Genomic DNA, 23,110 nt, shown 5'->3' on the forward strand with positions numbered 1-23,110 from the left:
TGGCTACAATTTCAATTTCATCCCCCTGAAAAGATAGAGGAAATGTTGCAACAAATATTATGGCTGAACTCAAATGTGCTGTTTGATAAAATACCAGTATTTATGGGATAGATGTTTGAAAAGGGTATTTTGTTCTTAAATTATATTATAAATTGGAATGGTGGAGTTATGTCCTTCATGGAGTTATCAGAATTGTATGGGAAGGTCTGCTCAATCCAAGAGTACAACCATTTGATTACAGCATTACCCCAAAAATGGAGGAGGCAGGTGGCAGCGGGAGGAGGTAGAGAACTGGTCTGTCTGCCCAATATAAAGGATCAAAACTGGCAGAGGTGTCACGTCCTTACCATAGAAAGCTTTTATTTTCTATGGTAGAGTAGGTCAGGGCGTGACAGGGGGTTTTGTCTAGTTTATTTATTTCTATGTTGGTTCTAGTTTCTTTTTTCTATGTTGGGGTTTTTGTCTAGTTTATGTATTTCTATGTGGGGTTCTAGTTTCTGTATTTCTACGTTGTTTTTTTGGGGATGATCTCCAATTAGAGACAGCTGGTCATCGTTGTCTCTAATTGGGGATCATATTTAAGTAGTTGTTTTTCCCACTAGGTTTTGTGGGAGATTATTTTGAGTAAGTGTATGTTGCACCTCTTCGTCATGGTTTGTTGTTTTGTTTATTAGTTTATTTGTATGTCTTGCATAGTTTCACAGTTTAAATAAAATGTGGAACGATACACATGCTGCGCCTTGGTCTCCTTCATCATACGACAAACGTGACAGAATCTCCCACCACAAAAAGACCAAGCAGCGTGCCCAGGAGGAGCAGGGATCCTGGGCCCGGGAGAAGAGAGAGTGGAGGACGTCCTGGACCTGGGAGGAGGTAATGGCAGGGGACAAGACCCTGCCATGGAAGCAGGTGGAGACAGCTAGAGAGGAACGGCAACGGTACGAGGAACTAACTCGGCAACAACGGAAGCACGAGGCAGCCCCCAACATGTTTTTTTTTTGGGGGGGGGCACACGGGGAGATTTGCAGAGTCAGGGTGGAGACCTGAGCCAACTCCCCGTGCTTACCGTGGGGAGCAGGTGAACCGCCAGGCACCGTGTTATGCTGTGATGCGCACTATATCTCCAGTGCGCATTCATAGCCCGGTGCGCGCTGTGCCTGTGCCCCGCATTTGCCGTGCTAGAGTGGGCATTCAGCTAGGACGGATTGTGCCGGCTCAGCGCTCCTGGTCTCCAGTGCGCCTCCTCGGTCCAGGATATCCTGCGCCAGCTCTACGCACTCTGTCGCCAGTACGCCTTCACAGCCCAGTTTGTCCTGTGCCAGCACCCCACACTTGCCGGGCTAAACTGAACATCCAGCCAGGACGGGTTGTGCCAGCCATACGCTCCAGATCTCCAGTGCGCCTCCACGGCCCAGGATATCCTGCGCCAGCTCTACGCACTGTGTCACCAGTGCGCCTTCACAGCCCAGTTCGTCCTGTGCCGGCGCCCCGCATCTGTCACGTCCTGACCATAGGAAGCTTTTATTTTCTATGGTAGAGTAAGTCAGGGAGTGACGGGGTTTTGTCTAGTTTATTTATTTCTATGTTGGTTCTAGTTTCTTTTTTCTGTTTTTTTTGGGGATGATCTCCAATTAGAGGCAGCTGGTCATCATTGTCTCTAATTGGGGATCATATTTAAATTGATTTTCACACTAGGTTTTGTGGGAGATTATTTTGAGTAAGTGTATGTTGCACCTCTTCGTCACGTTTTGTTGTTTTGTTTATTAGTTTATTTGTATGTCTTGCACAGTTTCACAGTTTAAATAAAATGTGGAACGATACACACGCTGCGCCTTGGTCTCCTTCATCATACGACAAACGTGACAGAGGGAATAAAAATAGCAGAAATAGGAAAGTATACCAGTTTCATTTGAGGACCAGGATGTTGACAACTGTGCCATACAGATTGCAAAATAGTTGGGAAGAGATTTTTGATGTACCGATTCCATGGTACAGGGTGTATGAGATTCCATGGTACAGGGTGTATGAGTTGATATATAAAACAACGCAAGATTCAAGACTTCGTGCTTTTCAGCTAAAATTATTCTAAACCATTTATTTTGGTATTGCCCTTAGGTAGCCTGTTTCTGGTCTCGGGTTCAGGAATGGCTGAAAATGCATAGCGTTGATCTAAAATTGACCCTAGAAATAGTACTGTTAGGAGAACTGGAGAGACCGGGTCAATCAATTACTTATATACTAATACTCTTAGTAAAAGTATTTATCTTCAACTCGCAATATGTGGTTTCTATTCGATTAGATAGATTGAAATTGTACATTAAACATCACAGCATAGTTGAAAGATATATGTTGCTTAATAAAAATCCAAAGAGGGTGGCCAGCAAAGATAGGTGGGATGGGCTGAGGGAAGCTGAGGGTTGGGATGTGGAATTGGAGACAAGTGTGAGTGGAGTTACTGTGCTGGAGATAGAATGATAGTCGAAGATAAAAGTAAAAAATAAAGTCAAATAAAACAGCGTTTTTGACAGCTAATGCCGGTTTGCCTGAGGCTGATGCCATGCAGGTGTTTGTACACATGCATATGCACACGCTCTCATTCAAATAAATATGCATACAAGAACACACACATACATGTAATAGTGCCAGACATGCACACAAACATATACAGTTGGCATTGCTGTTATGATTTTAGTTGTCCTTGATGTCCTTTGCTTTAAAAAATATATATATATATATTTTGCATTGTGGTTTGCTGTTTTCTTCTGTCTTTTTTCTCTTTAGTTCATTCTCTTGGTTGTTGGTGCATTGGGTGGTTCTTGGGGGTGGGGAATGAAATTATTTGTATTTTTTATTTTTATTTTTTTTCCGGGGGGGGGGGGACTGTGGGAGGGGTCTCGGATGGTTGAGGGACAGCTATTGGGGAACTGTGGGGGGATCTTGGGGGGTTCGGGTTCACATTCTTTTGGCCTGGTGGGAGATTTGTCAATGTTCCCTTGAGCAGGGCATTGACCCTGGATGCTTCTGTGTATCGCTCTGAATAGGAGTCTGTTGAATGACTGGTATGGTGTAGTTGTTGAGCGGGTTCACTGCAAGTATATTGTATGTTATACGTTTCGGGTATATAAAAAAATTATAATAGTTAATACCAAAAAAATTTAAACAATGATCAACAACCAATTTGACAGAGCTTGAAGAATTTTGAAAAGAATAATGGATAAATGTTGAAAAATTCAGGTGTGGAAAGCTCATAAAGACTTACCCAGCAAGACTCACAGCTGTAATTGCTGCCAAAGGAGCATCCACAAAGTTTTGACTTATGCAAATTATATATTTCTGTAATTCATTTTCAAAACATGTTTTCACTTTGTAATTATGGGGTATAGTGTGTAGATGGGTGAGAAAAACATTGTTTAATCAATTTACAATTCAGGCTGTATCACAACAACAAAAAGTATAAATACTTTATGAATGTACTTTATATTTTTCCTTTTCTTCCCTGTTCTTTCATCTCTCTTTATCTCTCTCTCTAACAGTGATTAATGCCCCTGTTCATATGCATTATTCATAGAATGACCTAGCAAAACGGTAGAAGACAAATAGGGTCTGTGGGTCTGTGTCTCTCAGATACTGTACTCTGGTAGATCTCTCCTCTATGTGCACTGATTTACAGAGAAGGAATGACATCATTGCTGGTGTTAGAAATATAATTAGGGCGATGAGAAAAGCCATTAGGGTTTTTAATCAATCACCAGTGTCTAGATGATATTGATAAATCAGGAGGTAATCAATATTAATCCATCTGTTTTAGGATTAACATAGATTTAATATAAATATGTGAGTTTGGTTTCCTGTTATTGGATATATACTCGTAGAATGTGATGAACCGATAATGTGACACAAAGCAAACTAACACATTAACACATATTACAGCAATTTTCTCCTTCCTACAATATAAATATAGAGAGCTGCTTCAGTTAGCTCCAACATTTCGAATCATGCCTGCCATCCCCTAAATGAGAGCTGAGAGTCTGGAAGTCTAATCATGCTCCTCTTAGCCTGTGGATACAGAGTTAATTCTGAAACAAGAACACACTCCCAAAAACACAGCAGCGAAACACACTACCAGCCAGCCAGGTGCATGCCAGCAGACTGCTCTCAGTCGTAACCCAATGCAACATACTCTATATTGTGATTTGTAGTCATATTTTTATAACTGTAAATGGGAGCTTGCTAAAGTATTCCATTGTAGCTGTTGTTCCTGTTATGGTTCAATAGAGGTATTCTCCCTATTAGCTGTGCTCTATGGGCCGATTCTGACTCAGGAAATGTACGCCTTTGATACGGTCTTCTCAGTAGTTGGTATTCAGACTTACCTTATGCAGGTGCGTAGCAGGCTTTACAGGCGTGGTTCCCTTGCACCTGCTGAATACATTTAATTCACCCGCTGAAAATATTTCCACTTGCTGGCCAACATATATTACTGTGGAGTTTTATTCAATAGGGTTATCAACGAACACGGGTTCAGATTATAGGGATACATGTCAGAAAGCCATCTAAATAAACTCAGCAAAAAAAGAAACATCCCTTTTTCAGGACCCTGTCTTTCAAAGATAATTTGTAAAAATCCAAATAACTTCACAGATCTTCATTGTAAGGGTTTAAACACTGTTTCCCATGCTTGTTCAATGAACCATAAACAATTAACGAACATGCACCTGTGGAGCGGTCGTTAAGACACTAACAGCTTACAGATAGTAGGCAATTAAGGTCACAGTTATGACACTAAAGAGGCCTTTCTACTGACTCTAAAAAACACCAAAAGAGAGATGCCCAAGGTCCCTGCTCAACTGCATGAACATGCTTTGCATGCTGCAAGGAGGCATGAGGACTGCAGATGTGGCCAGGGCAATAAATTACAATGTCCGTACTGTGAGACACCTAAAACAGCGCTACAGGTAGACAGGACGGACAGCTGATTGTCCTCGCAGTGGCAGACCACGTGTAACAACACCTGCACAGGATCGGGACATCCGAAAATCACACCTGCGGGACAGGTACAGGATGGCAACAACAACTGCCCGAGTTACACCAGGAATGCACAAATCAAATCAAATCAAATGTTATTTGTCACATACACATGGTTAGCAGATGTTAATGCGAGCGTAGCGAAATGCTTGTGCTTCTAGTTCCGACCATGCAGTAATATCTAACAAGTAATCTAACCTCTAACCAATTTCTCAACAACTACCTTATACACGCAAGTGTAAAGGAATGAATAAGAATATGTACATAAAAATATATGAATGAGCGATGGCCGAACGGCATAGGCAAGATGGAGTAGATGGTATAGAGTACAGTATGTACATACAGTGAGGGAAAAAAGTATTTGATCCCCTGCTGATTTTGTACGTTTGCCCACTGACAAAGAAATGATCAGCCTATAATTTTAATGGTAGGTTTATTTGAACAGTGAGAGACAGAATAACAACAAAAAAATCCAGAAAAATGCATGTAAAAAAATGTTATAAAATGAGTTGCATTTTAATGAGGGAAATAAGTATTTGACCCCTCTGCAAAAAAATGACTTAGTACTTGGTGGCAAAACCCTTGTTGGCAATCATAGAGGTTAGACATTTCTTGTAGTTGGCCACCAGGTTTGCACACATCTCAGGAGGGATTTTGTCCCACTCCTCTTTGCAGATCTTCTCCAAGTCATTAAGGTTTCGAGGCTGACGTTTGGCAACTCGAACCTTCAGCTCCCTCCACAGATTTTCTATGGGATTAAGGTCTGGAGACTGGCTAGGCCACTCCAGGACCTTAATGTGCTTCTTCTTGAGCCACTCCTTTGTTGCCTTGGCTGTGTGTTTTGGGTCATTGTCATGCTGGAATAACCATCCACGACCCATTTTCAATGCCCTGGCAGAGGGAAGGAGGTTCTCACCCAAGATTTGACGGTACATTGCCCCGTCCATCGTCCCTTTGATGCGGTGAGGTTGTCCTGTCTCCTTAGCAGAAAAACACCCCCAAAGCATAATGTTTCCACCTCCATGTTTGACGGTGGGGATGGTGTTCTTGCAGTCATAGGCAGCATTCCTCCTCCTCCAAACACGGCGAGTTCAGTTGATGCCAAAGAGCTCCATTTTGGTCTCATCTGACCACAACATTTTCAGCCTGTTGTCTTTTGAATCATTCAGATGTTCATTGGCAAACTTCAGACGGGCATGTATATGTGCTTTCTTGAGCAGGGGGACCTTGCGGGCGCTGCAGGATTTCAGTCCTTCACGGCGTAGTGTGTTAACAATTGTTTTCTTGGTGACTATGGTCCCAGCTGCCTTGAGATCATTGACAAGATCCTCCCGTGTAGTTCTGGGCTGATTCATCATTGTTCTCATGATCATTGCAACTCCACGAGGTGAGATCTTGCATGGAGCCCCAGGTCGAGGGAGATTGACAGTTCTTTTGTGTTTCTTCCATTTGCGAATAATAACCACCTCTTTCCGGTGTCTTTCCTTGAATTCCTCCACCGACTCCCAAACGGGCTCCTGCACTACCCGCTGCTCAGTCGACAGCTCCATGTGCCCCCCCCTTCCCCCCCCCAAAAAATCTTGGGGTTTCTGTGGCCGCAGACCCCAGCGTCATCGCTGTCCTTCCACCTTCCTTGGTGTCTCCTTCCAAGGAAGGGTCTCACATCCTCCCATGATTTCCTCCCATGTCCAAAACTTCTTAACCTCCATAACACGCTGCTTGGTCCTGCATTGGTGGGATATTCTGTCACGGTCGTGATAATGGACGGACCAAGGCGCAGCCTGTGTTGAGTTCCACATCTTTATTTGCAGTGAAAACTTAAACAAAAAACAATAAAGATACAACGAACGTGAACTACGTGGTGTATGCACTCACACAAAACAATGCACTCACACAAAACAATATCCCACAAATGCAGGTGGGAACAGGGACACCTTAACTTCTCTAGGGTATGTGGGATGGTAGCGTCCCATGTCTCCAACAGCCAGTGAAATAGCAGAGCGCCAAATTCAAAACAACAAAAATCTCATAATTCAAATTTCTCACACATACAAGTATTATACACCATTTTAAAGATAATCTTCTCGTTAATCCAACCACACTGTCCGATTTCAAAAAGGCTTTACGGCGAAAGCATAGCATTAGATTATGTTAGGACAGAACCTAGACAAGAAAAACAACACAGCCATTTTCCAAGCAAGGAGAGGCGTCACAAAAACCAGAAACACAGCTAAAATGAATCACTAACTTTTGATGATCTTCATCAGATGGCACTCATAGGACTTCATGTTACACAATACATGTATGTTTTGCTCGATAAAGTTCATATTTATATCCAAAAACCCCATTTTACATTGGCGTGTAATGTTCAGAAATGTTTTGCCTCCCAAAACTTCCGGTGAATGAGCACAGAAATACTCATCATAAACGTTGATAAAATATACAACTGTTATTCATAGAATTATAGATACACTTCTCCTTAATGCAACCACTGTGTCAGATTTCAAAAAAGCTTTACAGCTTAAGCACACTTTGCAAGAATCTGAGTACAGCGCTCAGTCACAAAACCAAACCCGCCATTTTGTGGAGTCAACAAAACTCAGAAATAGCATTATAAATATTCACTTACCTTTGATGATCTTCATCAGAATGCACTCCCAGGATTCCCAGTTCCACAATAAATGTTCATTTGTTTCGATAAAGTCCATATTTATGTCCAAATACCTCCTTTTTGTTCAAGCGTTCAGTCGAGTAACCAAAATGCACTGTGCTCACGCAGATAGTTCAGACGAAAAGTCACAAAGGTTATATTACATTTCGTAGAAACATGTCAAATGATGTATAGAATCAATCTTTAGGATGTTTTTATCATAAATCTTCCATAATATTCCAACCGGACGATTCCTTTGTCTTCACAGCTAACTCTCATGGGAGCGCGCGCCACTGAGCTCATGTCATTTTCTCAGTCATCTGATTCCAAGACCTCTTATTCTCTCCCCATTCACAGTAGAAGCATGAAACTACATTCTAAAGACTGTTGACATCTAGTGGAAGCCTTAGGAAGTGCAAAATGACCCCACAGACACTGTATATTGGATAGGGAATCACTTGAAAAACTACAAATCTCAGATTTCCACACTTCCTGGTTGGATTCTTTCTCACGTTTTTGCCTGCCATATGAGTTCTGTGATACTCACAGACATCATTCAAGCAGTTTTAGAAACTTCAGAGTGTTTTCTATCCAAATCTACTAATCATATGCATATCCTACCTTCTGGGCCTGAGTAGCAGGCAGTTTACTACAGGCACACTTTTCATCCAGACGTCAAAATACTGCCCCCTACCCAAGAGAGGTTAAGTATGATTCCCAATCAGAGACAACGATAATCAGCTGCCTCTAATTGGGAACCACACTCAAACCCAAACATAGAAATATATCGACTAGAACACCCCCTAGTCACGCCCTGACCTACAACACCATAGAGAACCAAGGACTCTCTATGGTCGGGGCGTGACATCCATAATGGTTAAAATAAGCTACATGTCCCATATTATTGCACACCGTTGCCTAATATGGTCCACTAATGCTAGCGACCCTCAGGAACAACTACACAGACCTGAGAGGAAAGAAAGATAATCAGAATGAAACGGAATGATGCAAAATATAAGCTACAAATTGAAGAAACTAACACTAAAGTGACATAAATGTATGTGGTATTACTGACGGTGGCTCCCGATAGTGGCTAATATTTAAAATGATACAAGGTCAGAATACTGTGTATCCGTGGAAACACCTACGCCACACCTTCATTTCTTAGATCTCCACTCTGAACAAATACCAGGTGAATAGCATGCTATTCTCATGATGAAGTTCAAGGTCAGAATACGCATAGAGAGGAAAGCGCATCAAAAGAGAATGACGTTCCATTTACGGAAGCTTAACTAGGCCCATATGAGCTGTGATGGGCTTCTTGCTGTAGCTGTGCTGTTGTGTTATGGCTAACAGCCTCTGTTTTAGCCATGTTCGTTAGAGAAGGCTGCTCTCTCTCTGTCTTTCTCACTCTCCCTCTCTCTCTATCAGAAAACCCAACCCTGTCAAACCAGGTTACATTCAGGGTCACTGAACTTTTCAGTAAGCAATATAGATAGTATTCAGAGCAGAAACAACCCTGAACTGAAAGTCCAATCTATGTGCATGCCCATTAGCAGAATACTTGTGACCGACACTGCAGACTCATTTAATTTCTCTGGATGTAATGATGTTGTCTCCTATCCTTGAGACAGAAAGAGAGGTGAAAACTCATTCATAACATCCCTCTGGTTTTCTCCAGTCAGCAGAAGGGTTCTGCTTCCGCCAGGCTGCCTGCATGGCTTGTAACAGGAGGGAATGTCAGCTCTGTCTGTACCCACTAGGAGGGATGTCCTTGGGAACCTGAGAACTGGGGATCGCTCCTCAAAGAGACACACACAGTCATATTTATAGATGTCCACTCTCTCCACTGTCATCAAGGATCAGATTGTAGTCGTTCAATTTATTTGGGTTATTATGACCTCTTCTTATTGATCTGGTGATGTTTTACTGTAGATAAATGATGTCACATGTCAATGTTTAGATGTCCTCATCGGAGTAATACTTTTATGATTACATTATGATATCATAAATACACAACACTATCAATACGACTAAAATATTACTAGATAATATAAAAATGTAGATCACATATATTATTTTCTACTAATAAAAAGCAATCGCCCATAAAGATGTGAAATATCTATTGTACAGTAGCTATGTCATTGACTTCCTCAGATAAAATGTACTGTATCTGTCACATGTAGCTGCTATATTTCCTCTGGGTTATAGAATGACTGTTTCCTCTGGGTTATATGATTCCATTAAAACCCTAGTTCTGAGAGAGAGAGGGAGAGAGAGAGAGAGTTTTGAGTTTTTATAAAACCTTTATTTTATACTTAATTATTAACACAAATAAGGGCCTTTTAAGAAATTAAACAACAAATATGTCATTCCTAAATAAAAATTACAATCAATAAAATTATCTTTTACAGCCGAGAAGAACTCAAAATACACTTTTATTTTCGCTTTGACTAATCCTTTAAAAACACGTCTTACATCCTGCCCATATCCTGTGTCTATTTTGCTTCCTACTCAGAAATATGTTACATCTTACAGAAGCTTGTCCCAAAATAACATTTAACAGTTTACATTTTATTTTCTGTTCTTACTATGTTGAAACCCCAAAGTAAAAACAATGTTATTGAAAATCTCCCATACAGCTGTAAACAAAGACTCCAGTATTTCAAAGATAGGCTTTATCCTCTCACACTGCATAAAACAGTGAAACATTGTTTATCTTATGTTACAAAAAGGACATCCATCTCCAACATCTGAGTTAATAACAGATACAAAAGCATTAACTGCAATGATGCCATGCAAAACCCTCCATTGCATGTCAGCAGTGGCCTTTTGTAACGGTGGCTTGTACAGTGCTCTCCATGCTGGCTTTACCTTGTCACCAATGCCCAGTTTTACCCTCCAAGGAGTGTATTTTCTAGTCTTCAATGTATCTTCAAAATCTTTATTCACCCCCCTATATAAGTCTTTCCCATTCACCTCATCCAACCCCATCTCTTCTAACCCTCTCAAATCCATTAATAACACCTTTCTTTCTGACTCTGGGATATTGGATGTAATCCCTAGTCTTGGAAATGGGACTTTTTCATCTGGTACCTTCTTCTATTAAGCATAAACTCCTTTACGACCTCACCCCCAAATGTTCAGCCACTCGTCCTCCATCCATTAAGGTGGGCCCAGTCATGGCCATTCACTGTTTTAGGGTGATGATTTTGCCCTTCACCAGAATCTTGGAGAAATGTGGAACAGCTGCAGTTGTACAATCCAGTCTTGCCCCATACACCAGAGGTTCCTCCAGCAGCCAATACAATGACTCCGTTGGAGTGTGTCTGGACACCTTCGTTATGCTCCACACCCTAAGAAGGACACAGTAAAACGGAGGTACTCCTTCCCTAGAAATCTGTCTACTATCAACCAATATTAAAGCCTTCTTTAAACCTAATCCCCTGACCTGCTGTAATACCAGACCTGCCACCCCTCTCCAAACCACATTTTCCGGTCCATGAAGCAACCTTTGAATAAACTGAAACCGGAAAGCAGCAACCCTTCTAGCAAGATGTACAAGACCTTGTTCCCCCTCCTCTTTTGACAAATACAAAACACTTTGTGGAACCCAATGATATTTCTCCAAAAATAAATCTATAATAATCGCCTGTATCTTAGCCAGAAGGCCAGATGGTGGCTCTAAACATGACAACCGATGCCACAGTGCAGAGGCAACCACATTGTTAACAATAATGGTATGCCCCCTGTATGACATACGAGATAACAACCAATGCCATCTCCTCATCCTCCCTTACACCATTTCAAGCACCCCATTCCAATTTTTTTCCATTCTCCCCTCATCCCATAGGTACACTCCAAGATACTTAACACCCCCCCCCCCCCCTTACACCATTCCAGCCCCCCCTGGCAAAGCCATGATCCCTCCGGACCATTTTCCAATCTGTAAATCATAACTTTTTTCCCAATGAGACTCAAACTATCCACCTCTGCTTGATTTTTCACTAAAATAACAGCATAGGCTGAGAGACGAATAGGAGGAATATCCTCTGAAAGGTACACCCCTTCATTGCGATTTCTAATGCTATTTAGTAGTGGCTCTATAGCGATGGCATATAACATTCCTGACAAAGAACACCCCTGCCTAATACCTCTTCACACTCTTCTGTTGTCAAAAGAGGAATGGAAATGTCAGGGTGAACATAAGACCTGACAAACCCGCCACATATGTTGACTCTGTATGTCGGAGTTGAAGTTCCAGAGCTTACAGGTGTGCCTGGCATGGATTGGGACTCCACCTCAATCCTCACCCTTTTCAACGCGTGAGTGAGTCAATGATTCCAATGATTCGTCTGACAAACAAATAATTTTGTGTCCTGCAGGCATGGATCAAACTTTGCGTCCCCCAGGCATGGATCAAAGCTGGCGAGACATTCAATAACGTCATTTTCACAGACAAATCAACCGTGGCCCTTGAGCAATTCCCCAAAATTGCTATAGAAAAAAGAAAGAAGTTCAAGAAGATAAACGAAAGCATAAAGATGTTGATGCAGAAATGCTGTTTTGAGTTATAAATGTAACACTTTAGAATACTTAAGCATCGAATACATTGCAAGTTGAGGGATTTTTCACAACAGTAGCCGGGCTATAAAACATATATTGTCCTGCTAATAGGAAACATTTGCATGATGGGCTACAATCTTTATTGTAACCACAATGTCACACATGATTTCTATCTACCTTTCCAATTACTTTTAGAGTTTAAGATTTACAAATGTGCGCCTTTAATAAATAGTACGCGCAAAACACCAGTCTCAACGTCAACAGTGAAGAGGCGAGTTGCAAAGAAAAAGCCATATCTCTGTCCAGTATCTGTGTTCTTTTGCCCATCTTAATCTTTTCTTTTTATTGGCCAGTCTGAGATATGGCTTTTTATTTGCAACTCTGCCTAGAAGGCCAGCATCCCGGAGTCGCCTCTTCACTGTTGATTGCATTGTTTTGATGTGTGTTTGAACGCTGATACGTATACTGCAGTGCATGATTACAGAATGTTTTGTTATATTCTTCTTGTAGGCTGCTATAGGTTTAACTGTCCCACACCTTTCTCTGAAAATGATTGCAAGTTGACTCTGGGGTTGTTGTTTTTGTTTATACTAGCATTTGAAAATTGCTGATAGAATCACATTTCAGCGGCTGACAGTGTAAAAATATTATTAAAGCAATCTCTTCCTTAGTCATTCAATGTCTCTCGTCCTCCCCTTTTTATTCTCTCTCTCCCTATCTCTCTCTCTCTCGCTCTCTCTCTATCCGTCTACCTCTCTTTCAGGACTGTCTGATTCTGGAGAAGAGTGATATGCACCACCCGGTCTGCTCCTTCCAGGACGACTTCCAGGAGTTTGAGATGATCGATGACGAGGATGAGGAGGATGAGGAAGATGAAGACGAGGTGGACCCTGATGCTCCTCCCTCCCCCACCGCTTCCCCTCCTTCTTCCCCCACCCTTGGCACGCTGAAGAGCCGGCCCACCACCCTCAACCTCACCACCACTGTCTCACAGGTACACATGCATGCACACACTCAACCTCCAACCTTATCACATTTAAAACCAGACTTTGCTTTCTGCTCTCCTCTGATTTGGTAAATTATGCTGACCTCTCTCTCTTTTTCTCTCTCTCTCTCAGGACTCACTGAACAACAACAGCAGTCTTTCTCCAAAGAAGGGCAGCTGGCAGGACTCTCTACGCAACCCTACCTCACAGGGTGAGTACTATGTTGTCATACTGTTACCACTACCCCCTACTCATTACTTATCCAATACTAATCCACTGCCAACACCTAGCAGCTTATTTCCTCTAAATGTCCTCCAAATGTCCAAGTATTTAAAAAATAAATGTATACTTTTTTTCATTTTCTTGTTTGGTAGGCTACATGCACAATACACAAATTCATATAATTTAATTGTTTTTTTTGGCCCTTTGTCCCGCGTCCTGCAACCAAACAATCATGCCTGCATTTTATCAATATATTTAAACACCAGTAATAAAAAATAAAAAAGTTTGATTTGTTGTATTTTTCAGTCAGACATTCTGACCTGTCTCTTACAGTCACGTTGCGCTTATGAAATATATATATCATAAGGATGTGGTACTGGTGATGTTAAACACTCCAATTGTTGTTGAGATCTGATATTCTGCGCAGCGCAAGATGAGACTTAGGCCAATGTCATAAGCCTATCGTCAACCAATCACATTTCTCAAATCCTTTCGGGCTACATTCCAGCTAAACTTAGAGAGGACAGTTAGCCTTAACTACTTTAAAAAAAAGTGTGTTTCTGACAAGGTCATTTCGTCAAACTTGTGAGGCTATACATGGCCATGTTTGCTTCTACTTTACTCAAACCCATTTTAAAAGCCTCCCTTCCTAACTGTTTTAAATTTCCTGAGACCAACCAGAAATGTTCCTTGGCCAAATATTCCCAGATTTTCATAAAAAATATGGTCTCTCGTTTCTGCATCACCAAATTTTGTGCGAGGCAAAAGAGTAGGCTAAGTGTGCTTCAATGAGCTTGTTCGGTGCAGCGGGTCCATTGCTCTGCCACTTCTCATAATGGTGCTCCTTTATTAAAATTAGATCAAAGCTGAATCAATGTCTTGGAAGATCACATAATTATTCATTAGTATTCTACATAACATAACCAAATATAATAGCTTAGTATAATGTTACTGTTACACCAAAAACTCCACCTTAGTCATTTCTTATGACATTTTAGGATGGTTAGCTGAATGGTCCAAGTTTTGTTATCATGCAAGCAAAACTCAGTAGCGTGCTCTACTAGGCAGAATTTACTTCGATTGAAACAAAATACAGGAAGGCTATATAGTTTGTTAACACCATCTGCTCTAATTTGCTTACGAAAAAGTAATTGAAGAAGATTTAAATGCATATTCCTATGAATCTGATTGAGATCAAATGATTGGCATGCAGATGCAGTTTGGACGTATCACCGGTAAAACGTGAAGAATTACAATTCACAATTGACAGTGATGATGGCCTATTATGAAATGAGTTATACTTGGTGTTTAAGGGTATTAAAAAGAAACTTTTTTTGAGACATTGTCACATTCCTCTTCGTCAGAAGATATGTTGAAATCGCTGTCGGACAAAGTGGACCAATATGCAGCGGATTGCGTGCTCATCATCTTTTATTTTAAATGAGAACACGAGGGGAAAAAACAATAAACAAAACTCACGACAGGAACAGTGTAGCAGGCTAAACAAAAGCAGTGCTAACATACAACTACCCACAAGTGACAAACAAAACACACACCTACTTATAGGACTCCCAATCAGAGGCAACTAGAAACACCTGCCTCCAATTGAGAGTCCAGCAACCAAACCTGCACATAGAAAACTTAATCTAGAACCTACTCATACTAAAACATACACCACAAAACCCCAGAACACATAAATAACACACCCCTCTAAGCTATACACAAAACCCCCCCCACCATACAAAACAAACATACCTCTGCCACGCCTTGACCAAATAATACAAATAATCCTCTGTACTGGTCAGGACGTCACAGACATTGTGTGGGTGCACTGTATGCATATTCTATAATTAAACAAGAAGGCACGAGGGGGTGTGGTATATGGCCAATATACCACGGCTTAGGGCTGTTCTTACGCACGACGCATCGCGGAGTGCCTGGACACATCCCTTAGCCATGGTATATTGTCCATATACCACAAACTCCTGAGGTGCCTTATTGCTATTATAAACTGGTTACCAAACGTAATTAGAGCAGTAAAAATGTATATTTTGTCATACCCAAGGTATACCACGACTGTCAGCCAATCAGCATTCAGGGGTCAAACTTCCCAGTTTATTATGATATATATGTGGAATTCCTAGTCTCTGGCAGCGTTTGGCACTGCCTATCTGCGGTCAAGAACGCAGAGTTCATCTCAGTCTATCCTGCTGTCGTGTCTTTGGCTATGCCAGATTAAGTGATATGACATGCTAACTTATAAAATGATTTCTCTGTAATTAATATTACCTGATTAAGCTAATCATGTAAATGTAATTAACTAGAAAGTCGGGGCACCACGGAAGAACGTTTATAGAGCTGTTATCTTCCGAATAAACTCTTAAAATACTTAGTAATATTTTACATCGATAGCAGTCAATATTAACCCTTATCTTATTTTCAGTCTCATAATGAAAGTTGTAAATTCTTGGTTATCTTCACGAACCCTGGCTAACAAGTTGAATCAGCAATACAAAATTGGGTTTAATTATTTATTTACTAAATACCTAACTAATCACACAGAATTACAAATACACAGAATACCAATGATGTCATACAGAAAACGTCCCGGTGGACGGAACCTGGTTACACAAAGGAAAGGGGGTTGGGCTTGAATGAAAGAGCGGGAAGACTTAGGAACCACAAACAGCAGCTATGCTATCGTAAATACATTATCTTATGCATTCTAAATTATCGCCCATTTGGAAAAGGAAAATGCAATAAATATTTACTCTGAGCTGCGCTTCAGTAGATTGGTCGTAGATGCTGGCCGGGTTGGCCAACAGATCTTCCTGTACTCGGAACAATGTCTCTGGTGGTAAATTGGATACGTGGTGGTATCTTCGTCTGCTTGTTAGACTGGATCCGTCGTCCGTCCTTTCCTGGCCCACGTCGACAGCGGCAGCTGCTAACTCAACGGCTAGGAAGTATCACTTCTGTAGTGAATAAGCTCAAAGTTCATACCAGTTCATACCATAGCTCACGCCAAGGTTGGCTTAGTTCTGTTCTTGACATGTGTCCTTCTAACGTAGAGGCTGCAGACCTCACGTACTGGAACAACCTGGTTATCTTTTCGTCCAAGGCTTATATAGTGGAGAGGGGGAGGAGGTGTTTCATCGTTTATAACCCCTGTCTCTTCACAGGGTTGGGCCACTGATCAAGCAGGGCACTTTCCTTATGAAAACCCAAATCTCTCATTTGGAAGCTAAAATTACATTTAATCTCCTAACAAACAATTTCAATATCAAACATTTCAATTGCATAACAATTCCATGTTACTCTGATAACTAGAGGGTGTATACTTTCTCAGGTACAGTTTATGTCGTCCTGTCATCAGTCATAATGTCTCAGATAACAATGAACTGACCTCCATACTCATTACGTTATCAAGCATATTTCCAACTGGTTTTATTACCAAAATATGGTTCCTTTCCCCATTTGTTTGATGTTCCCAGACTCTCTATATTTAACAGGACAGCAGTCCTTCAGTAGGGTCAGTAAGAGAGGGGAAGGGAGAAAGGTATTTATGGGGGGGTCATAAACCTTACCCACAGGCCAACGTCATGACACTGCCCTTCACTCCCTTGACTTTTTGACCCTGACGGAGACATGGATCAACCCAGACAACACTGCTACTCTACCTGCTCTTCTATTAAAGTCCGAGAGCATCTCGTCGTTGCGGTGGTGGCACAGGGCTACTCATTTCTCCTAACTAGAGATTTTCTATTTTCTCCCTCACTCACCTGTCCATCACCTAATTTGAATGCCATGCTGTCACTGTCACTTGTCCACTCAAACTTAACATTGTTGTCATCTATCGCCCACCAGGTGCCCTTAGATAGTTCCTCAATGAGCTTGACACCTTGATAAGCTCATTTCCTGACGATGGCTCACCACTCTTCGTACTGAACGACTTCAACCTCCCGACATCTGCCTTTGATTAATTACTTTCCAACAATTTCTTTCCCCTCCTTTCTCACCCTTTCCCAATCCAACTCACAAGTCAGGCAGTACGCTTGACCTCATCTTTACTAGAGGCTGTTTGCCTACTAACCCCTTCCAGGTCTCTGATCACTACTTTGTTTACTTTTCTGTCTCCCTCTCCTCCAACCCTAGCCACTCAGCCCCTACCCAGATGGTCATGCGCCGTCGCAATCATCTCCTCTCTCTCTCTCTCTCTCTTTCTCCTCTTATATCCTATCATTCTCTCCCCCTACTTGCTCCTCTTCTAACCTTTCCTCTCTTCCTTCTGCTAAATCTTTCTCCCTCCTGTCTCCTGATTCAACCTCTTCGACCTTACTCTCCTCCCTTTCCCCATACTATGACTCGACCTGTACTCTTTTCTCCTGGCCGGCTCGGCCCTTCCCTCTCTGCTCCGTGGCTGAGTGACTCATTGCGAGCTTAAAGAACAGGGCTGCGGGCAGCTGAGCAAAATATACTTCCCTCTTCTTTACCTTCTCTTCTGTATCCACTGCTAAAGCCACTTTCTATCCCACCGTACCTTCTCCGCTATGCAATCTGGTTTCAGAGCTGGTCATGGGTGCACCTCAGCCATGGTCAAGGTCCAAAACGATATCATAACCGACATCGATAAGAGACATTACTGTGCAGCCGTATTCATCGACCTGGCCAAGGCTTTCGACTCTGTCAATCACCACATTCTTATCGGCAGACTCAACAGCCTTGGTTTCTCAAATGATTGCCTCGCCTGGTTCACCAACTACTTCTCTGATAGAGTTCAGTGTGTCAAATCGGAGGGCCTGTTCTCTGGACCTCTGGCAGTCTCTATGGGGGTGCCACAGGGTTCAATTCTCGGGCCGACTCTCTTCTCTGTATACAACAATGATGTCGCTCTTGCTGCTGGTGATTCTCTGATCCACCTCTACGCAGACGACACCATTCTGTATAACTCTGGTCCTTCTTTGGACACTGTGTTAACTAACCTCCAGACGAGCTTCAATGCCATACAACTCCCCTTCTGTGGCCTCCAACTGCTCTTAAATGCAAGTAAATCTAAATGCATGCTCTTCAACCGATCGCTGCCCGCACCTGTCCGCCCGTCCAGCATCACTACTCTGGACGGTTCTGACTTAGACTATGTGGACAACTACAAATACATAGGTCACTGGTCACCATAGCAGCACCCACCCGTAGCATGCGCTCCAGCAGGTATATCTCACTAGTCAACCCCAAAGCCAATTCTTCCTTTGGCCGCATTTCCTTCCAGTTCTCTGCTGCCAATGACTAGAACGAACTTCAAAAATCACTGAAGCTGGTAACTCATATCTCCCTCACTAGCTTTAAGCACCAGCTGTCAGAGCAGCTCACAGATCACTGCACATGTACATAGCCCATCTGTAAATAGCTTATCCAACTACCTCATCCCCATACTGTATTTATTTATTTATCTTGCTCCTTTGCACCCCAGTATCTCTACTTGCACATTCAACTTCTGCACATCTACCATTCCAGTGTTTAATTGCTATATTGTAATTACTTCACCACCATGGCCTATTTATTGCCTTACCTCCCTTATCCTACTTCATTTGGACACACTGTATATAAACTTTTTCTACTGTATTATTGACTGTATGTTTGTTTATTCCATGTGTAACTCTGTGTTGTTGTATGTGTCGAACTGCTTTGCTTTATCTTGGCCAGGTCACAGTTATAATTGAAAACTTGCCTACCTGGTTAAATAAAGGTGAAATAAAAAAAATGAAAATATCACTACATTTAAAGCTTTCAGGCTCTGACTCTAGGAAAGTTTTTTCCACCTTTTCCTCCCTTCTTAATCCTCCATCCTTCCTCCTCCCTCTCTGCAGACGACTATCAACCACTTTGAAAAGAAGGTTGACACTGTCCCACTTGTTGTCCCGCATTTGGGTATTTTAAATGTGGTCACCCTAACCCCACCGGTACCCCGTGGGCCTAAAATAGCTACATATATACAGTACCAGTCAAATGTTTGGACACACCTACTCGTTCAACATTTTTCTTTATTTTTACTATTTTCTACATTGCTTCATGACGCATCAGTGACATGGCAGGAGATGTTTTGAAACAATTACTGCTTCGCATACAAGCCAGTGAATTCTATGCGTTACAGCTGGATGAATCAACTGACATGGCGGGCCTGGCACAGCTCCTGGTATATGTCCGTTACGTTTATGGGGGATCAATTAAGGAAGACCTCCTCTTCTGCCAAGCACTGGAAACCAGGACAACATGAGAGGATATTTTTTAAGTACCGGACAGCTTTGTGACATCAAACGGACTTTGCTGGTCAAGATGTGTTGGTATCTGTACTGATGGCGCAAAAGTCATGACAGGGAGACATAGTGGAGTGGTAACGCACGTGCAAGCAGTTGTTCCCGACGCCACTTGGGTTCACTTCAGAATCCACTGAGAGGCTCTTGCTGCCAAGGGAATGCCTGACAGCTTGAAAGACGATTTGGACACTACAGTGAAAATGTTTAACTTTGTTAAAGCAAGGCCCCTGAACTCTCGTGTATTTTCTGCATTATGGGCAGCGACCATGTGATGCTTTTACAACATACAGAAGTGCGCAGGTTATCAAGGGGCAAAGTATCGACATGTTTTTTTAAATTGAGAGACGAGCTTAAAGTTTACTTTACTGACCGTAATTTTCACTTGTCTGACCGCTTGCATGATGATGAGTTTCTCACACAACTGGCCTATCTGGGTGATGTTTTTTCTCATCTGAATGATCTGAATCTAGGATTACAGGGACTCTCCGCAACTATGTTTAATGTGCGGGACAAAATTGAGGCTATGAATAAGAAGTTAGAGCTCTTTTTCAGTCTGCGTTAACAAGGACACCACACAGGTCTTTCCATCATTGTATGATTTTTTGTGTGCAAATGAACTCAAGCATACGGACAATGTCAAATGTGATACAGCGAAGCACCTGAGTGAGCTGGGTGCGCAATTACGCAGGTACTTTCCCGAAACGAAGGACACAAACAACCGGATTCGTTATCCCTTTCATGCCCTGCCTCCTGTCCACTTACCGATATCTGAACAAGAAAGCCTCATCGAAATTGCAACAAGCGGTTCTGTGAAAATGTAATTTAATCAGAAGCCACTGCCAGATTTCTGGATAGGGCTGTGCTCAGATTTTCTTGCCGTGGCAAATTGTGCTGTTAAGACACTGATTCCCTTTGCAACCACGTACCTACAGTTGAAGTCAGAAGTTTACATACACCTTTGCCAAATACATTTAAACTCAGTTTTTCACAATTCCTGACATTTAATCCTAGTAAAAATTCCCTCTCTTAGGTCAGTTAGGATCATCACTTTATTTTAAGAATGTGAAATGTCAGAATAATAGTAGAGAGAATGATTTAATTCAGCTTTTATTTCTTTCATCACATTCCCAGTGGGTCAGAAGTTTACATACACATAGTATTTGGTAGCATTGCCTTTAAATTGTTTAACTTGGGTCAAACGTTTCGGGTAGCCTTCCACAAGCTTCCCACAATAAGTTGGGTGAATTTTGGCCCATTCCTCCTGACAGAGCTGGTGTAACTGAGTCAGGTTTGTAGGCCTCCTTGCTCGCACACACTTTTTCAGTGTTGCCCACAAATTTTCTATAAGATTGAGGTCAGGGCTTTGTGATGGCCACTCCAATACCTTGACTTTGTTGCTCTTAAGTCATTTTGCCACAACTTTGGAAGTATGCTTGGGGTCATTGTCCATTTGGAAGACCCATTTGCGACCAAGCTTTAACTTCCTGACTGATGTCTTGAGATTTTGCTTCAATATATCCACAACATTTTCCATCCTCATGATGCTATCTATTTTGTGAAGTGCACCAGTCCCTCCTGCAGCAAAGCACTCCCACAACATGATGCTGCCACCCCCGTGCTTCACGGTTGGGATGGTGTTCTTCGGCTTACAAGCCTCCGCCTTTTTCCTCCAAACATAACGATGGTCATTATGGCAAACAGTTCTATTTTTTTTTCATCACACCAGAGGACATTTCTCCAAAAAGTACAATCTTTGTCCCCATGTGCATGTCCATGTGCAGTTGCAAACCGCAGTCTGGCTTTTCTATAGCGGTTTTGGAGCAGTGGCTTCTTCCTTGCTGAGCGGCCTTTCAGGTTATGTCGATATAGGACTCGTTTTACTGTGGATATAGATACTTTTGTACCTGTTTCCTCTAGCATCTTCACAAGGTCCTTTGCTGTTGTTATGGGATAGATTTGCACTTTTCGCAACAAAATACATTCATCTCTAGGAGACAACACGTCTCCTTCCTGAGCGGTATGACGGCTGCGTGGTCCCATGGTGTTTATACTTGTGTACTATTGTTTGTACAGATGAACGTGGTACCTTCATGCATTTGGAAATTGCTCCCAAGGATGAACCAGACTTGTGGAGGTCTACAATCTTTTTTCTGAGGTCTTGGCTGATTTCTTTTGATTTTACCATGATGTCAAGCAAAGAGGCACTGCATTTGAAGGTAGGCCTTGAATTACATCCACAGTTACACCTCCAATTGACTCAAATGATGTCAATATCAGAAGCTTCTAAAGCCATGACATCATTTTCTGGAATTCTTCAAGCTGTTCAAAGGCACAGTCAAGTTAGTGTATGTAAACTTCTGACCCACTGGAATTGTGATACAGTGAATTATAAGTTAAATAATCTGTCTGTAAACAATTGTTGGAAAAATTACTTGTGTCATGCACAAAGTAGATGTCATAACCGACTTGCCAAAACTATAGTTTGTTAACAAGACATTTGGGGAGTGGTTGAAAAACGAGTTTTAATGACTCCAACCTAAGTGTATGTAAACTTCCGACTTCAACTGTATGTGAGAGTGGATTCTCGACCCTCACTAGAATGAAGCTAAGTACAGGCACAGACTGTGTGTGGAAAATGATTTAAGACTGAGACTCTCTCCAATACAATCCAGCATTGCAGAGTTATGTGCATCTTTTCAAGCACACCCTTCTCATTAACCTGTGGTGAGTTATTTAAACATTTTGATGAACAAATAAGGTTTTTTATGTATGATGGCTAATAAAGAGCAAAATTATTGATTATTATTATATTATTATTTGTGCCCTAGTCCTATAAGAGCTCTTTGACACATCCCATGAGTCGGGTTGTGACAAAAACACACACTCATTCTTATGTTTAATAAATGTATCGTGTAGTGTGTGTGTGTGGCAGGCTTACAATGATGGCAAAAACAACATTTGAGAGTGTGCTGACCATGGTGCTAGAGGGGGTAAGCAGCTGGAGGTTGAATGTTTGAAGGGGTACGGGACTATAAAAGGTTTGGGAACCAGTGCCTAAAGGTATCAAAAAATGATGTAAAACAATTATTGGATGAAACATTTAATTTTGCATTACTGCTATTAACCAATAGAAACGCATTGAATAACAGATTCACTACATGGAACAACAGATAGTAAAAAAAAAAATCTGAGAGATATTTGAAAGATCAGGAAACTTTCTTTTCATGTATTTATTCCCTTATTTTAGGCACTAAACTACTGTATCTACATATATACTTACATCATTTTTTTAAAACTGGTGGATCTTCAGACGAGTCTCGTGAGGCTTGTGGGCATCCTGGAGAACATCA

General features: G+C 41.7%; 1 protein-coding gene across 2 annotated transcripts in view; it reads left to right on the plus strand.

The window, feature by feature from the left end:
• mapk8ip2 (mitogen-activated protein kinase 8 interacting protein 2) overlaps positions 1 to 23,110 on the plus strand; it is a 151,016-nt gene that overhangs the window by 111,824 nt on the left and 16,082 nt on the right. For both annotated transcript variants that reach the window (XM_029758631.1, XM_029758632.1), the window contains exons 3-4: positions 13,005 to 13,235; positions 13,360 to 13,438. In XM_029758631.1, the coding sequence (XP_029614491.1) occupies positions 13,005 to 13,235; positions 13,360 to 13,438 (310 nt within the window). The remainder of the gene's footprint in view (positions 1 to 13,004; positions 13,236 to 13,359; positions 13,439 to 23,110) is intronic.

Source organism: Salmo trutta, chromosome 7, assembly GCF_901001165.1.
Source record: "Salmo trutta chromosome 7, fSalTru1.1, whole genome shotgun sequence".
Lineage (NCBI taxonomy): Eukaryota > Metazoa > Chordata > Actinopteri > Salmoniformes > Salmonidae > Salmo > Salmo trutta.